We start from the raw sequence: 14,796 nt of genomic DNA, 5'->3' as shown, positions 1-14,796 counted from the left end.
CAAAGGAAGGTGGCGTTGAGGCTAAAGATCATATCCAACATGATCTGACTAAATGGTGGAGCAAGCTTAGGAGGCAAGTGGGTGCATTTGCTCCCGCTTTACGCTCTCTGAGGCTCTTTTGATTCTCTGGCAGAGGGAACAGGTTTTCACCATCTCCATGTCAGTCTTGCCCCAGATTTTATTTGTTTTGGAGATTACAGCTGTCCTTCAAACTCCAATGCATGTAGACGCGGTCCTACTCCCATCAGTTATCTCAAGACAACCCTTCATTCCTGCTGACCAAAAAGTACAGTACTAACTCCTCTACATTTGATTCTGTTCTTCAGCTATGGAGAAGACAAGTTTGATGATTCTGGAACCCATTATGTCAGTGGAGGTGGTGGCTCCGAATGAATTTCTCGGAATTGTCATCGGTGGAATTAATCGTCGTCATGGTGTTATCACTGACCAGGATGGAGCAGAGGGATACGTCACACTTTATGCTGATGTACGTGTTATACATTGAGTGCGTTTTGTGTATAAAATATGTCCAATTTCACTGTTGAACGACCATGGTTTCATTTATTCATAATATCTTCATTCATATTAAAGATATTTTCCTCTTACAATCACTGTTCATGGGTATGAAAAGATGTTTTCAAGAAATAATGGATTAGTAAAATATCCTAATTCTGGAAAGTGATTTTAAAGTATTCTGGGATAAAAGGTACCTGTTTATTTGGTAGCAATATTTGTATATTTCTCATCACATGTAGCATAGGGTAAAAATATAAATATCCCAGCTGTTTACAAAAAATTGGAGACAATAACAAAAAAGGTGTATAAATTTCCAGGCACATTTGATGGAAAAGCACTAAATGCATCATAAAGAAAGAACCATGTTTATTAGGGTGCAACACGGTATACTGTAGAACAGTAAATCCTATCACTGCAAACCAAATGTTATAAGCAACTTTGTACATACTTTAACGATAGTGTTATCAAAATGTCAATTTTTCTTTCAATTTGTATGATTTTTTTTTTGTGTGAAGTTATGAAACAACCATTATCAATTGAATAAGGGAAAATAATATTGTGTTGGTTTTTGTATGGTCCAGGATGTAAAATACTTATCTTTACTTTACAGGTACCACTGAACGACATGTTTGGATACGCCTCAGAACTCCGGTCTTGCACAGAGGTAGATAACGAAAGGGATGAATTTTTTTGATTCGGAATTTCATTTATTTTCTCCAACATGGCCAATCATTCACCCGTTTCTTTCAAGTAACATTAAGATTGAAGGCGCCAAGAGATTACCTATCAGTGGATAAGAAAATATTTAGACTTTATTTTATCTTTTCCTATTGAAAATAAATTGAACAAGTGTAATTGAACAAGTGTATTAAAGTCTTTGAACTAATGAGACAAATGTAAGGAAATGGATGAGTACTTAAAAGGGCATAGCAAGCTTTGTTAACTATGTTTTTATTTTATTTCAGGGTAAAGGTGAATACACTATGGACTATAGCAGATACCAGCCGTGTCTGCCCAGTGTACAAGAAGAGCTGGTCAATAAATACCTCGAGGCAACGGGTCAACTGCCAGCTAAAAAAGGCAAAGTCAAGAACTGAATGTCCTGTAATTATCAGTTAATTTTTCAAGAATGTTGGCATCACTTCACAAGGCATCAATGCATCTCAAGAAGTAGCAGAACACAGTGTCACTTTCCATTTATCAAATCAATCTATTTTTGAAGGAGTCTGATTACCAGATTATAATGCATGGACAATTCATGCTATACCTCTGAAATCCACTGCAAAAATAAACTGCTAGAGAAACCCAGAGGACAAGACAGTGTGGGTGGAAATGGACAGACAATGTTTGGGGTCAGGATCCTACATTGAAGCTGCTTGGAAACTGCTTCACTGAGTTCCTCCAGCTGTTTGTGTTTTGCTCAAAATTCCAGCATCCAGTCTCTTATGTTTGAAAAAATCTACTGTTTTAGAAATTACAATAGACATAAATCAAATGCCTTTTTGAAAAATGTGTTGTCTGGAAAACTCTTGAATAATTGGGAAAAACCTCTGCTGTTTTTATTTTCTCTTTTGAAGACAATCCTTATTTGTTATATTTCCTAAAGTATTTCCTTATCTATTAAAGTACAAAATACTGTCTTCAATTTTTTCCAATTATGGTCTTTATAAAAATAGTATTTGATGGTTAATTTTCACTGTTCAAAATTGCATTGAACAAATCTAATAAGTCCTGACTTTTTGTGATAATTTAACAGGGTACCACATTCAGCAAAAAGTGCAAAACCCACTTTTTTTGAAGTGGAAGAAGTATGAAGTTTTAGTACTTATGTTTTAGTTATGCAATCTTGCGCTATTTATTTAAATTATTTACCACATTCTGTTTTAATATTTTCTGTACAGTTTTTTCTTAAAGATTTTGTCCTTTTAAATATGCTGGCATAATCAAAGGTGGGATACCATTGCAAAACATTAAATCAATCTTGTGAAAGTGGATTTTAAAAAGAAAATGCTGATATAACACTCAGGCAGCATCTGTGGAGAGAGAAATTTAGAATTTTGTGTTTTTCTTTCAAAATTCTAGTATCTGCTGTGTATTTTAAGCATGATCTATTTTGGTTTTAAAATTCCAAGATTTATTTGATTCATATTCTCTTATCAGTTCCCCCTAAGTACATAGAAGGTATTGGGCTACTTAACCATTCCCATTTTTGTTAATTAGAAGTGAGTTCCTTACCTGTATTTCCTTTGATTATAATGGAAGCTCAGAATAGTTGAAAATACTGACATGACACATTAGAGCAAATTGATTGTGATTTGCAGAAAGCTTTCTTTATTAAATCATATTATTTACTCCACATCAGCGAAATTTTATTCTGTAAATCTTTGCCCTTTGAGGAGGATATAACCCCAAACCAAAAACCCAACTACAATTGAAATCAAGTTACATGAAAACATAAACAAATAACTTTTTCTTCTTTCCTGATGGAAACTTGAAATATTTGTTGCTATTATAAGTCATTTCAAGCTAAGCATATTAAGTAGTGGGAGTGTTATTTGACCATTATTTTACTTTTCACTTGTGTTAAAACAAAATTGCTACAAACACTCAATAGGACAATCACATCTGTAGAAAGAGAAATGGTTAACCTTTCAGGTCTAAGACCCCTCATATTGTATTTGATATCCTTTGAACTTAATATACATGGTTTATTCTATTTAAACGACATTTAATTGTTAAAATAGATAGTTTAGAAACTGTCAATGTTTTAATATTTCCTTTTTCATTGATTGAAAATATTTTCTAATGATGTATTTTCTTATACATGAACACTTCCTTATCTGTGATGGTTTAAACATTTCCCTGTGGATAAAGTTGAAGGACCAGCTTCTTCCTATCGAGTCCACATACAAAATTAGAAGTTGTTCAGCAGGAGCTGAACACACTTCTCGGCATATGCGCAATGGTGTTTGTCGTGCGCTTCTTGTGCGTGGTGGTGGAAAGATTGGTGGAAACAGGGTCGTGACGTGAACGCTCTTTCCTTGACCCCGAAGGACCAGCTGAAGTAAACAATCATAGTGTAGCGTTTCATATCTACCTTGAATGTTGGGCTGCAGCTGTTTCAGGAGAGATATTGCAGTTGAATTGCTATTTCTGAGCTTTAAATCAAGAAATCGGTCTGTGTACAGTCTGTTCCAAGCCATGAACACAGTGAAATTCTATGGTTGAGAGTAGAATAGAAGACTATCCACTCTCAAGTTGTATAGTTTTATAAGCGGGGATTAAGCTGCTTTGTGCAATCTAATTCCTGGAAGTTTTTATTGTTGATTGGTTTAGTTTTCAAAGTTTCTATGCTTTTTTTATTTCTAATCCCTCCTTTTTTCCAAACCAAAAGTTGACAATGATCGTACGATTTCTACATTTCTTGTTTCAGAATTGGTGTTTGTTAACTTAATTTTTCAGTCTGCTAAAGCAGGTGCATAGACACAAAACGTTGGAGTAACTCAGCGAGTCAAACAGCATCTCTGGAGAAAAGGAATGTGTGACGTTTCGGGTCGAGACCATTTTTCAGACCCAAAATGTTTTTCAACCTGAAACGTCACCTATTCCTTTTCTCTAGTGATGCTGTCTGACCTGCTGTTTCTCCAGGTTTTTGTATCTATCTTAGGTTTAAACCAGCACCTGCAGTTCCTTCCTACACAAAGCAGGCGCATGGTTGGATTTGATTATGTGGTTCCATGATCCCTTGTGTCGCTAATTTACATTAAATTCCATAGAAAATCCCAGGCATGTGTAATGAGCACTTGTTATATTGCTCTTGACAGAAAATTCTGATTCTGTTGGCTAGCGGAGAAAGGGATTTTCATTAGTAAAATACATAAATAAAAATTATAATGTAGCTGCATCTATTATGTTCACACAAAATCTCTTTAAACCAGCTAAGTCAGTGTGAGAGTGCAAGAACATCAATCATAACAGTGTCATTTCTTTCCATTTCATTATCCGTGATGTTGTCAGTGTAAACGATTTACAGTTTCATTCAATAATCCACATCATCTTGGGAACTCAAATTTAAACCTGCACAACCATAGTTCCCAGCAACGCTTCTTACAAATTTGCCAGCTATCTTATACATTGACAGTATATTTTTCTTCAGTGTAGAATATGCAATATAACAGAATAATTGTCTAGCCAAGTGTTTAAACTTTTAATTTATGACCTTTCAATTGCAGGAGTTTTTTCCATTGGAGCATTGTCATAAATTAATTTATAGACCCGCAGCACTGTAGGGATTATGTTTATTCATGAAGATTGCTGACTAATGTTATTTTGAGGAATGTAGTACCAAGGATGCTTGTTTACCAAAGAAAGACACAAAACGCTAGTCACTCAGCAGGTCCATATTCTCCAGAAATGCTGTTTGACCCACTAAATTACCATAATTTTATGTCTATCTTCATTTCAGTATGTTTGCTTCACCATTTTAGTACAATATATAGAAGTTGTGCTGCTCAGCCTAATGCAAAGAGTTAGGGTCTTTAACTTTTCAGTTGTGCTGTACTTTCATTTCATGCCACCAGAAGGCATAAAAAAAAAATTGAGTATTTTTTTAATTTCCCCACAAAAGGGAGTTTCTGGAGTGCCTCCGTGATGGATTCTTAAAGCAGCTTTTATTGGAGCCTACCAGGGAGAAGGCAATTCTGGATTTAGTGTTATGTAATGGACCAGATTTGATAAAGGAACTTGAGGTTAAAGAGCCATTAGGAGGTAGTGACCATAATATGGTCAGGTTTCATCTACAATTGCAGAGCGAGAAAGGTAAATCGGAGGTGTCAGTAATACAGTAGAACAAAGGGGACTATGGAGCCATGAGTGAGGGGCTGGCCAAAGTTAACTGGAAAGATACCTTAGCAGAGATGACAGTGGAACAACAATGGCAGGTATTTCTGAGAATAATACAGAAGGTGCAGGATCAGTTCTTTCCAAAGAGGAAGAAAGATTCCAAAAGGAGTAAGGGGCGATCGTGGCTGACAAAGGATGTCAGGGACAGTATAAAAATAAAAGAAGTACAACGTGGCAAAGATGAGTGGGAAGGCAGATGATTAGGTAACGTTTAGATTAAGAATTAATACATTTCAGTGAACCAAGTTTACATTTAAGAATTTCTTCCATGCAGTACCCTCAATTTCACCCACCCAATGCTGCAAATACTCAACTTCAGATTCCTTCACTAACTAGAAATAGTCATAAGATAGCAGCAAAAGATAAAATTGTTTCCACACATTCGAGTGCAACTGTGAATAGGAACATAAAGACTCAAAGGGTTTGGACTGCAGAGACTCGGAGGGTCCAGATAACATTTTCTAGTTAATTTTACAAGAAAACTTTTGCCCATTTGTGCTATTGTCAGAGTTTATGTTTTTGAACAAAACATGGATATTACTGCCAAAACAATACTTCTATGTTTATCCTCACCTAAACTTGGATGAACTATTTTCTTGAATCACTGCAGCGATGGTTCCCCTTAAGGCAACTTTAGGCTTTCCCATTACTCATGGATAATTATATTCTCCTTCTCGTCTGATATTCCATAGAAAATTAAATGGTTAAATATTATCTACGGCTTCTTTAAAGCATCATACTGAACCTTCCATAAGTATAGGAAGGAACTGCAGATGCTGGTTTACACCGAAGATACACAAAGGTCAAAGACAAATTCTGGCATTACTGACTACTAAAGAAAAAAATTAGCATGATTTACATTGCAATTACACCTATTATTATGTGAAACTGGTCAAATTCACAAAACAACACAGCTAGAGAACAGAGTAGATGCCATACAAAGGTATGAACCAGAACATACTCCTTCATTGAAGTTAGCTTAAAGGGCCTGTCCTACTTATGCAAATTTTTTTCGGCGACTTGCTCGCACCCGCCATAGTCGCAGCAGGTGGACGAAAATTTAAAAAATGTTGAAAAATCCAGCGGCGACCAGAAAAAGATACGACTCTTTGGGCGACTACTCACGACCAAACAGGCGTCACCCCGCGACATGTCGAGTAGTTGCACAAAGAGTTGTACCTTTTGCTGGTCGACGCTGGATTTTCAACATTTTGACATTTTTCGGCGATCTGCTGCGACTATCACAACCTGCATCCTACTATTCAACAACTATTTTTCCAACCCTCTTCACTTACTGGCAAAGCTTTTAACCATCTTCATCCACTCTAAATCTTTCCTCTTACTCCTTTGTGAAATGTATTGGAAAACTGTTAAAGACTCTGCACAAAGTTAGATTGTTGCTGTCACTACCAAGATAGTGAATTCTCAGGTTTATGCAAATTCAAAACAACTGCATTCAATAGATGCATTAAAAAAAAAATAATGAATGTAGATAAGCTGCAAACACATCTGTTTTATCAGGATAAAAACTACTGTTAAAATCAGGTGGATATTAAACATCACAAATATTTTTAACAGAGAAAATTCCAAACTATGACAACTATCATGCAGATACCCAAAGACTTTACAGATTCAAAAATGTTATCTCTAAAATGGAAGGTAATTACAGTTCAACAATTATCCTTGTAACTGTAAAGTCTAATAATAATCAGTCCAGGTTCAATGAAGCATACATAATGTATGTAAATTTATTTCCCAATCCATAATATTAGCAACAGTAAAGCTGCCATCAATTTCAAATAATGGTTTTACAATTATGAAGGTTGCAATGGCTTGTTTTTTTTTCCTGAATAGGATCACAAGACAACTATATCAGCATGTAAATTCATACAAAGTGGACCATAAAAAATCTGAAAAGGTAATATTACTCACGCAGCTAATTTTACAGTGCCGTCATTAAAGGTATAGAGAAATTAGCATTAAAAATTGAATAGCTTTGCCCATAACAAAGGGAGAGAGGAGGGGGGTGCCCAATAATTTATCATAATGAACCTCAGCAACAGGTAATTTAAGAGATTGTCAAAGTTATGTTTATTAATAGAATGTCACCAAATGAAGCTTATAAATGCTGTTTGTTCCTTTCTGATCACTGAAAGATTACCATTTGATCTTGAGATAAATGAATTGTTTCTAAGCTTGTACAAGCTTCTTTTGCATCACATCAAAAGCAAAACGTGCAAAGTTATCCTTCATGTGCATTGAAACAATTTAGCAATCACTGTTTTGCTTATTCCCTTTCCCTCAATAAAACCAAGAGAAACTCTTGGTTCACCACTCTGTGTGAAAAATGTTTTTCTCATCTCGGTCCTAAAGGATTTCCCCTCTATCCTTAAGCTGTGACCCCTTGTCCTGGACTTCCCCAACATTGGGAATAATCTTCCTGCATTTAGCCTGTCCAACCCCTTAAGAATTTTGTAAGTTTCTATAAGATCCCCCCTCAATCTCCTAAATTCTAGTGAGTACAAGCCGAGTCTATCCAGTCTTTCCTCATATGAAAGTCCTGGCATCCCAGGAATCAGTCTGGTGAACCTTCTCTGCACTCCCTCTATGGCAATAATGTCCTTCCTCAGATTTGGAGACCAAAATTGTACGCAATACTCCAGGTGTGGTCTCACCAAGACCCTGTACAACTGCAGTAGAACCTCCCTGCTCCTATACTCACAATCCTTTTGCTATGAATGCTAACATACCATTCGCTTTCTTCACTGCCTGCTGCACCTGCATGCCTACTTTCAATGACTGGTGCACCATGACACCCAGGTCTCATTGCATCTCCCCTTTTCCGAATCGGCCACCATTTAGATAATAGTCTACTTTCCTGTTTTTGCCACCAAAGTGGATAACCTCACATTTATCCACATTATACTGCATCTGTTATGCATTAGCCCACTCGCCCAGCCTATCCAAGTCACCTTGCAGCCTTCTAGCATCCTCCTCACAGCTAACACTGCCCCCCAGCTTAGTGTCATCCGCAAACTTGGAGATGTTGCATTCAATTCCCTCGTCCAAATCATTAATATATATTGTAAATAGCTGGAGTCCCAGCACTGAGCCTTGCGGTACCCCACTATTCACTGCCTGCCATTCTGAAAAGTCCTTTTACTCCTACTCTTTGCTTCCTGTTTGCCAGCCAGTTCTCTATCCACATCAATACTGAACCCCCAATACCGTGTGCTTTAAGTTTATATACTAATCTCTTATGTCGGACCTTGTCGAAAGCCTTCTGAGAGTCCAGATACAACACATCCACTGGTTCTCCCTTATCCACTCTACTAGTTACATCCTCGAAAAATTCTATAAGATTCGTCAGACATGATTTACCTTTCGTAAATCCATGTTGACTTTATCCAATGATTTCACCACTTTCCAAATGTGGTGCTATCCCATCTTTAATAACTGACTAGTTTCCCCACTACCGATGTTAGACTAACTGCTCTGTAATTCCACGTTTTCTCTCTCCCTCCCTTTTTAAAAATTGGGTTACATTAGCTACCCTCCAATCCTCAGGAACTACTCCAGAATCTAAAGAGTTTTGAAAAATTATCACTAATGCATCCACTATTTCTGGAGCTACTTCCTTAAGTACTTTAGGATGCAGCCTATCTGGCCCTGGGAATTTATCGGCCTTTAATCCATTCAATTTTCCTAAAACCACTTCCCGACTAATCTGGATTTCACTCAGTTCCTCCATCTCATTTCACTCAGTTCCTCCATCTCGCCTCCCGCTGGACAAGCTGCACATTGCCCGCAATTAATTCCAATTGATGGAAGACATGGGTACTGTGCGACGGTCTGATAGCCCTTGGGCTTCCCCACTCCATATGGTTCCCAAAGCGTCCGGGGGTTGAAGGTCTTGCCTTAAAGGCAGCTTAACGCGGTAATCACGGCAGACCGGTACCCGGAGACCCATATTCAGGATTTTATGGCGCACCAGGAGGACATGACCTTCTATTCGAAGGTTGACCTGGTCCGGGATTATAACCAGATCCCCTGCTATTTCCGGCAGATTATTTATGTCTTCCTTAGTGAAGTACATGCAAGAAGAATATTTTCCCGCCGAGGCGGCCGGCACCCAGGACTTTCCCAGCCTCCGGCTGCCCCCTTTTTGGCCCGATCAGCCCCAGGTCTGGTTCGCTCACGTGGAGGCACAGTTCCACCTGTGCACAGTGCACCACATCGTCGCCGACGAGACCGGGTATTTCCACGTGGTGGGAGCCCTGCCGCAGGAGTTAGCCTTGAGGTTGCTGCCATACCTGAGAGATCCACCGGTGGCAGCCAAGTACCAGGGTCTCAAGGCCCTGTTGCTACACACTTTCGGGCTCAGCCGTCGAGATCGGGCGGCGAAGAACCTACACATGGGTGGGATCGGTGATCGAGGCCTTCCACCATAATGGCCAAGATGCTGGCCCTAATGGATGGACATCGACTGTACCTGCTTTTCGAACAGGCCTTCCTGAAGCAGATGCCTGACAACGTCCGTCTAATGCTTGCGGGAGCCGACTTCAGCTATCCCCACCAGCTCGCCAAGAGGACCGATGAGCTATGCACCACAGGGCGACGGGACATTTGTGCCTTCACCCACCTGGCTGCCACAGCCAGAGTGCAGCTGAGGAGGCATCGCGAGGAAGGCCTGTCACTGGCCGCCTCTGAGGATCCATCGCAGCAGCCCGAGCAATGTGTTAGACTCCGTTGGTGCTATTACCACCTCCGTTTTGGTGCGAAGGCTGGACGCTGCCGAGTCCCCTGCACGTTTCTGGGAAATGCCTCGGCCGATCGCCCATAAAGGCGACCACGATCGGCCCGAACGAAGCCTCTACGTCCTTGACCTTCATTCTGGCCGCCGTTTCCTGATGGACTCCGGGGCCATCGTCAGCATCCTTCCCCCAACTGCCCGCGATACCGGCGTCAGTAAGGTAGGACCCGTCCTCTCGGCGCCTAACGGGAGTGACATTCGAACATACAGTACGCGGACCCTTAACCTAACCTTCGACTCCCACCCATACAGGTGGAAGTTTATCGTTGCTAACGTCGCCCAGCCGATCTTGGGGGCGGATTTCTTGCGTGCATTTTCCCTTCTCTTCAATGTGCGTGGCGGTCGCATGGTCCCGTTGTCAGACCTCCGCCCCGCCGAACCGCACAGCTCGCCTCCACCCAAACAGCAACCTGACGACATCGCAGAGGTCCAGGAGCCTTTCGCCGCTCTGCTGTCTGAGTTCCCTGAGCTACTAACATCCCATTTCGACGGGGCTGCGCCTCGTCACAGTGTGGTGCACTATATCCCTACCGAGGGTCCGCCGGTGCACGCTCGCCTCCCGCCGGACAAGCTGCGCATTGCCCGCAATTAATTCCAATTGATGGAAGACATGGGTACTGTGCGGCGGTCCGATAGCCCTTGGGCTTCCCGACTCCATATGGTTCCCAAAGCGTCCGGGGGTTGAAGGTCTTTACAGGCCTTACAGGCGGCTTAATGCAGTAATCATGGCAGACCGGTACCCGGTGACCCATATTCAGGATTTTATGGCACACCAGGAGGACATGACCTTCTATTCGAAGGTTGACCTGGTCCGGGATTATAACCAGATCCCCTGCTATTTCCGGCAGATTATTTATGTCTTCCTTAGTGAAGTACATGCAAGAAGAATATTTTCCCGCCGAGGCGGCCGGCACCCAGGACTTTCCCAGCCTCCGGCTGCCCCCTTTTTGGCCCGATCAGCCCCAGGTCTGGTTCGCTCACGTGGAGGCACAGTTCCACCTGTGCACAGTGCACCACATCGTCGCCGACGAGACCGGGTATTTCCACGTGGTGGGAGCCCTGCCGCAGGAGTTAGCCTTGAGGTTGCTGCCATACCTGAGAGATCCACCGGTGGCAGCCAAGTACCAGGGTCTCAAGGCCCTGTTGCTACACACTTTCGGGCTCAGCCGTCGAGATCGGGCGGCGAAGAACCTACACATGGGTGGGATTGGTGATCGAGGCCTTCCACTATAATGGCCAAGATGCTGGCCCTAATGGATGGACATCGACTGTACCTGCTTTTCGAACAGGCCTTCCTGAAGCAGATGCCTGACAACGTCCGTCTAATGCTCGCGGGAGCCGACTTCAGCTATCCCCACCAGCTCGCCAAGAGGACCGATGAGCTATGCACCACAGGGCGACGGGACATTTGTGCCTTCACCCACCTGGCTGCCACAGCCAGAGTGCAGCTGAGGAGGCATCGCGAGGAAGGCCTGTCACTGGCCGCCTCTGAGGATCCATCGCAGCAGCCCGAGCAATGTGTTAGACTCCGTTGGTGCTATTACCACCTCCGTTTTGGTGCGAAGGCCGGACGCTGCCGAGTCCCCTGCACGTTTCTGGGAAATGCCTCGGCCGATCGCCAATAAAGGCGACCATGATCGGCCCGAACGAACGCCTCTACGTCCTTGACCTTCATTCTGGCCGCCGTTTCCTGATGGACTCCGGGGCCATCGTCAGCATCCTTCCCCCAACTGCCCGCGATACCGGCGTCAGTAAGGTAGGACCCGTCCTCTCGGCGCTTAACGGGAGTGACATCCGAATATACAGTACGCGGACCCTTAACCTAACCTTCGACTCCCACCCATACAGGTGGAAGTTTATCGTTGCTAACGTCGCCCAGCCGATCTTGAGAGCGGATTTCTTACGCGCATTTTCCCTTCTCTTCAATGTGCGTGGTGGTCGTATGGTCCCGTTGTCAGACCTCCACCTCGCCGAACCGCACAGCTTGCCTCCACCCAAACAGCAACCCGATGACATCGCAGAGGTCCAGGAGCCTTTTGCCGCTCTGCTGTCTGAGTTCCCTGAGCTACTAACATCCCATTTCGACGGAGCTGCGCCTCGTCACTGTGCGGTGCACTATATCCCTACTGAGGGTCCGCAGGTGCACGCTCGCCTCCCGCCGGACAAGCTGCGCATTGCCCGCAATTAATTCCAATTGATGGAAGACATGGGTACTGTGCGGCGGTCCGATAGCCCTTGGGCTTCCCGACTCCATATGGTTCCCAAAGCGTCCGGGGGTTGAAGGTCTTTACAGGCCTTACAGGCGGCTTAATGCAGTAATCATGGCAGACCGGTACCCGGTGACCCATATTCAGGATTTTATGGCACACCAGGAGGACATGACCTTCTATTCGAAGGTTGACCTGGTCCGGGATTATAACCAGATCCCTGTCCACCCCGACAACGTCCCCAAGACAGCCACCATCACCCCGTTTGGCCTTTTCGAATGGCTGCGAATGCCGTTCGGCCTAAAGATCGCCGCTCAGGCGTTCCAGTGGCTCATGGACCAGGTCGGGCGGGGTTTGCCTTTCGTCTTCATTTATTTGGATGACATCCTGGTGGCTAGCAGTTCGCAGATGGAGCACGTTAGTCGCCTTCACCATTTGTTCGTGCGGTTACGTGGTGATTAACCCTGCGAAGTGCCAGTTTGGCTTGCGGTCCATCTCCTTCTTAGGACACAGGGTTACCCCTCAAGGCGCCGAACCGCTACCTGAGAAGGTAGACGCCATTCCCCAGTTCCCTCGGCCGCTCACTGTCAAGGGTCTTCAGGAGTTTATAGGGATGTGAATTTTTACCACCGGTTCGTGTCGTCGGCCGCTGCGGTCATGCGCCCACTATTCCAGTGCCTCGCGGGTAAGCCGCGGGACCTGGTATGGTTGGACAAGGCCGGCGTGGTGTTCGAAGATGTTACGGCTGCGCTGACTAACGCCACCATGCTGGTGCACCCGAGGGCATCCGCTCCCAGGGCACTCACAGTCGACGCCTCAGACGTCGCTGTGGGTGCTGTCCTGGAGCAGCAGGTCGGTGACCGCTGGCTGCCACTGGTGTTTTTCAGCCAGCAGCTTCGGCCTCCGGAGTGTAAGTACAGCGCATTTGACAGGGAACTCCTCGCGCTCTACCTAGCGAGCAAGCATTTCCGTTACTTCCTCGAGGGCCGAGCTTTCACTGCCTTCAAGGACCACAAACCGCTTACTTTCACGTTGAGCAAGATCGCCGATCCATGCTCCGCTAGGCAGCAGCGGCACCTCGCCTACATATCCAAATTCACGACTGACATTCGGCATGTAGTGGGGAAGCTTAACCTAGTGGCCGACGCATTGTCCCGTCCAGCCATCCCCTCAGTTTCGGCTCTGGACCTTGGCGTCGACTACGCCGAGCTGGCATAGGCCCAGCGGGCCGATGCAGGCATGGCGAGTTAGCACATCTCTGATTCGGGCCTTGAGCTGGCCGAGATGCCTCGCGGCGCAGCTGGTGTCAAGGTCCTCTGTGATGTCTCCACGGCTGGAGCCCTGCCGGTTATCCTGACCAGTTGGAGACGATGTATTTTCGACACAGTCCATAGCTTAGCCCACCTGTCCATTCGCGCCACATCTTCCCTGGTAGCTTCCAAGTTTGTTTGGCATGGGTTGCGGAAGCAAGTGGCCTATGGGCCCGTGCTTGCATTCCGTGTCAGACCTCGAAGGTTCAGTGCCATTGTGCGGCCGCCCATGCAGGATTTTGCTGTGCCTGATGGCGGGTTCCTACATCTCCATGTAGACCTTGTCGGACCCTCCGTTGTTTGTGTGGTGCCACGCACCTGCCTTACTATAATTGACAGGTTCACTAGGTGGCCGGAGGCAATCCCGGTCGGATACCTCCACGGAGGCTTGCGCTCGGGCTATTGTGTCCAACTGGATAGCTCGTTTTGGGGTCCCGTCTGACATCACCACAGGCCGTGGGGCAGTTTACCTCATCTCTGTGGTGCGGCTTTATGGCGCCCGCCTACATCTGACGACCACTTATCACCCAGAGGCATGGGTTGGTCGAGCGGTTCCATAAACACCTTAAGTCGGCGTTGAAGGCCCAACTCACCGGCCACGATTGGGTTGACCAGTTGCCCTAGGTTCTCCTGGGCACCAGAACTCTGGCTAAGGAAGGCCTGGACGCTTCCTCGGCTGAGCTAGTCTATGGCTTGGCTTTACAGGTACCAGGGGATTTCCTGCTCACCACCTGTGATCAGGAGATTTCGGCTTCGGCAGTGCTAGCCGACCTTCGCGAGCGGGTGCGTAAGTTAGTCCCCGTCCACACCTCCAGACATGGGTCGGTTTCGGTGCATGTGCCGGTGTCATTACAGGATTGTGCTTATGTTTTCCTTCGAAGGGACGCTCTATCACGTTTGCTCGCTGAATTTCATCAAAAGTAAGTCAATAATGCCTTACTTTTGATGAAATTCAGCGAGCAAACGCGATAATTCCCGATATTTTGGATCTTTAAATCTCCACGACAAATGTCTGCTAAGCACTTCCGCTGTTTTTCCACCTTCAGTT

General features: G+C 44.5%; 1 protein-coding gene across 3 annotated transcripts in view; it reads left to right on the top strand.

Moving 5' to 3' along the window:
• Window positions 1-2,156, top strand: part of gfm1 (G elongation factor, mitochondrial 1) — a 52,332-nt gene extending 50,176 nt beyond the window's left edge. For all 3 annotated transcript variants that reach the window (XM_055646378.1, XM_055646377.1, XM_055646379.1), the window contains 3 exons: window positions 327-487; window positions 1,127-1,180; window positions 1,482-2,156. In XM_055646378.1, coding sequence (XP_055502353.1) covers window positions 327-487; window positions 1,127-1,180; window positions 1,482-1,613 — 347 coding nt within the window. In that variant the 3' untranslated portion in view covers window positions 1,614-2,156. The remainder of the gene's footprint in view (window positions 1-326; window positions 488-1,126; window positions 1,181-1,481) is intronic.
• Window positions 2,157-14,796: the final 12,640 nt, after the last annotated feature.

The sequence above is a fragment of the Leucoraja erinacea genome, chromosome 14 (genome assembly GCF_028641065.1).
Source record: "Leucoraja erinacea ecotype New England chromosome 14, Leri_hhj_1, whole genome shotgun sequence".
NCBI lineage: Eukaryota > Metazoa > Chordata > Chondrichthyes > Rajiformes > Rajidae > Leucoraja > Leucoraja erinaceus.
This window is presented reverse-complemented; position numbering and strand designations above follow the sequence as displayed.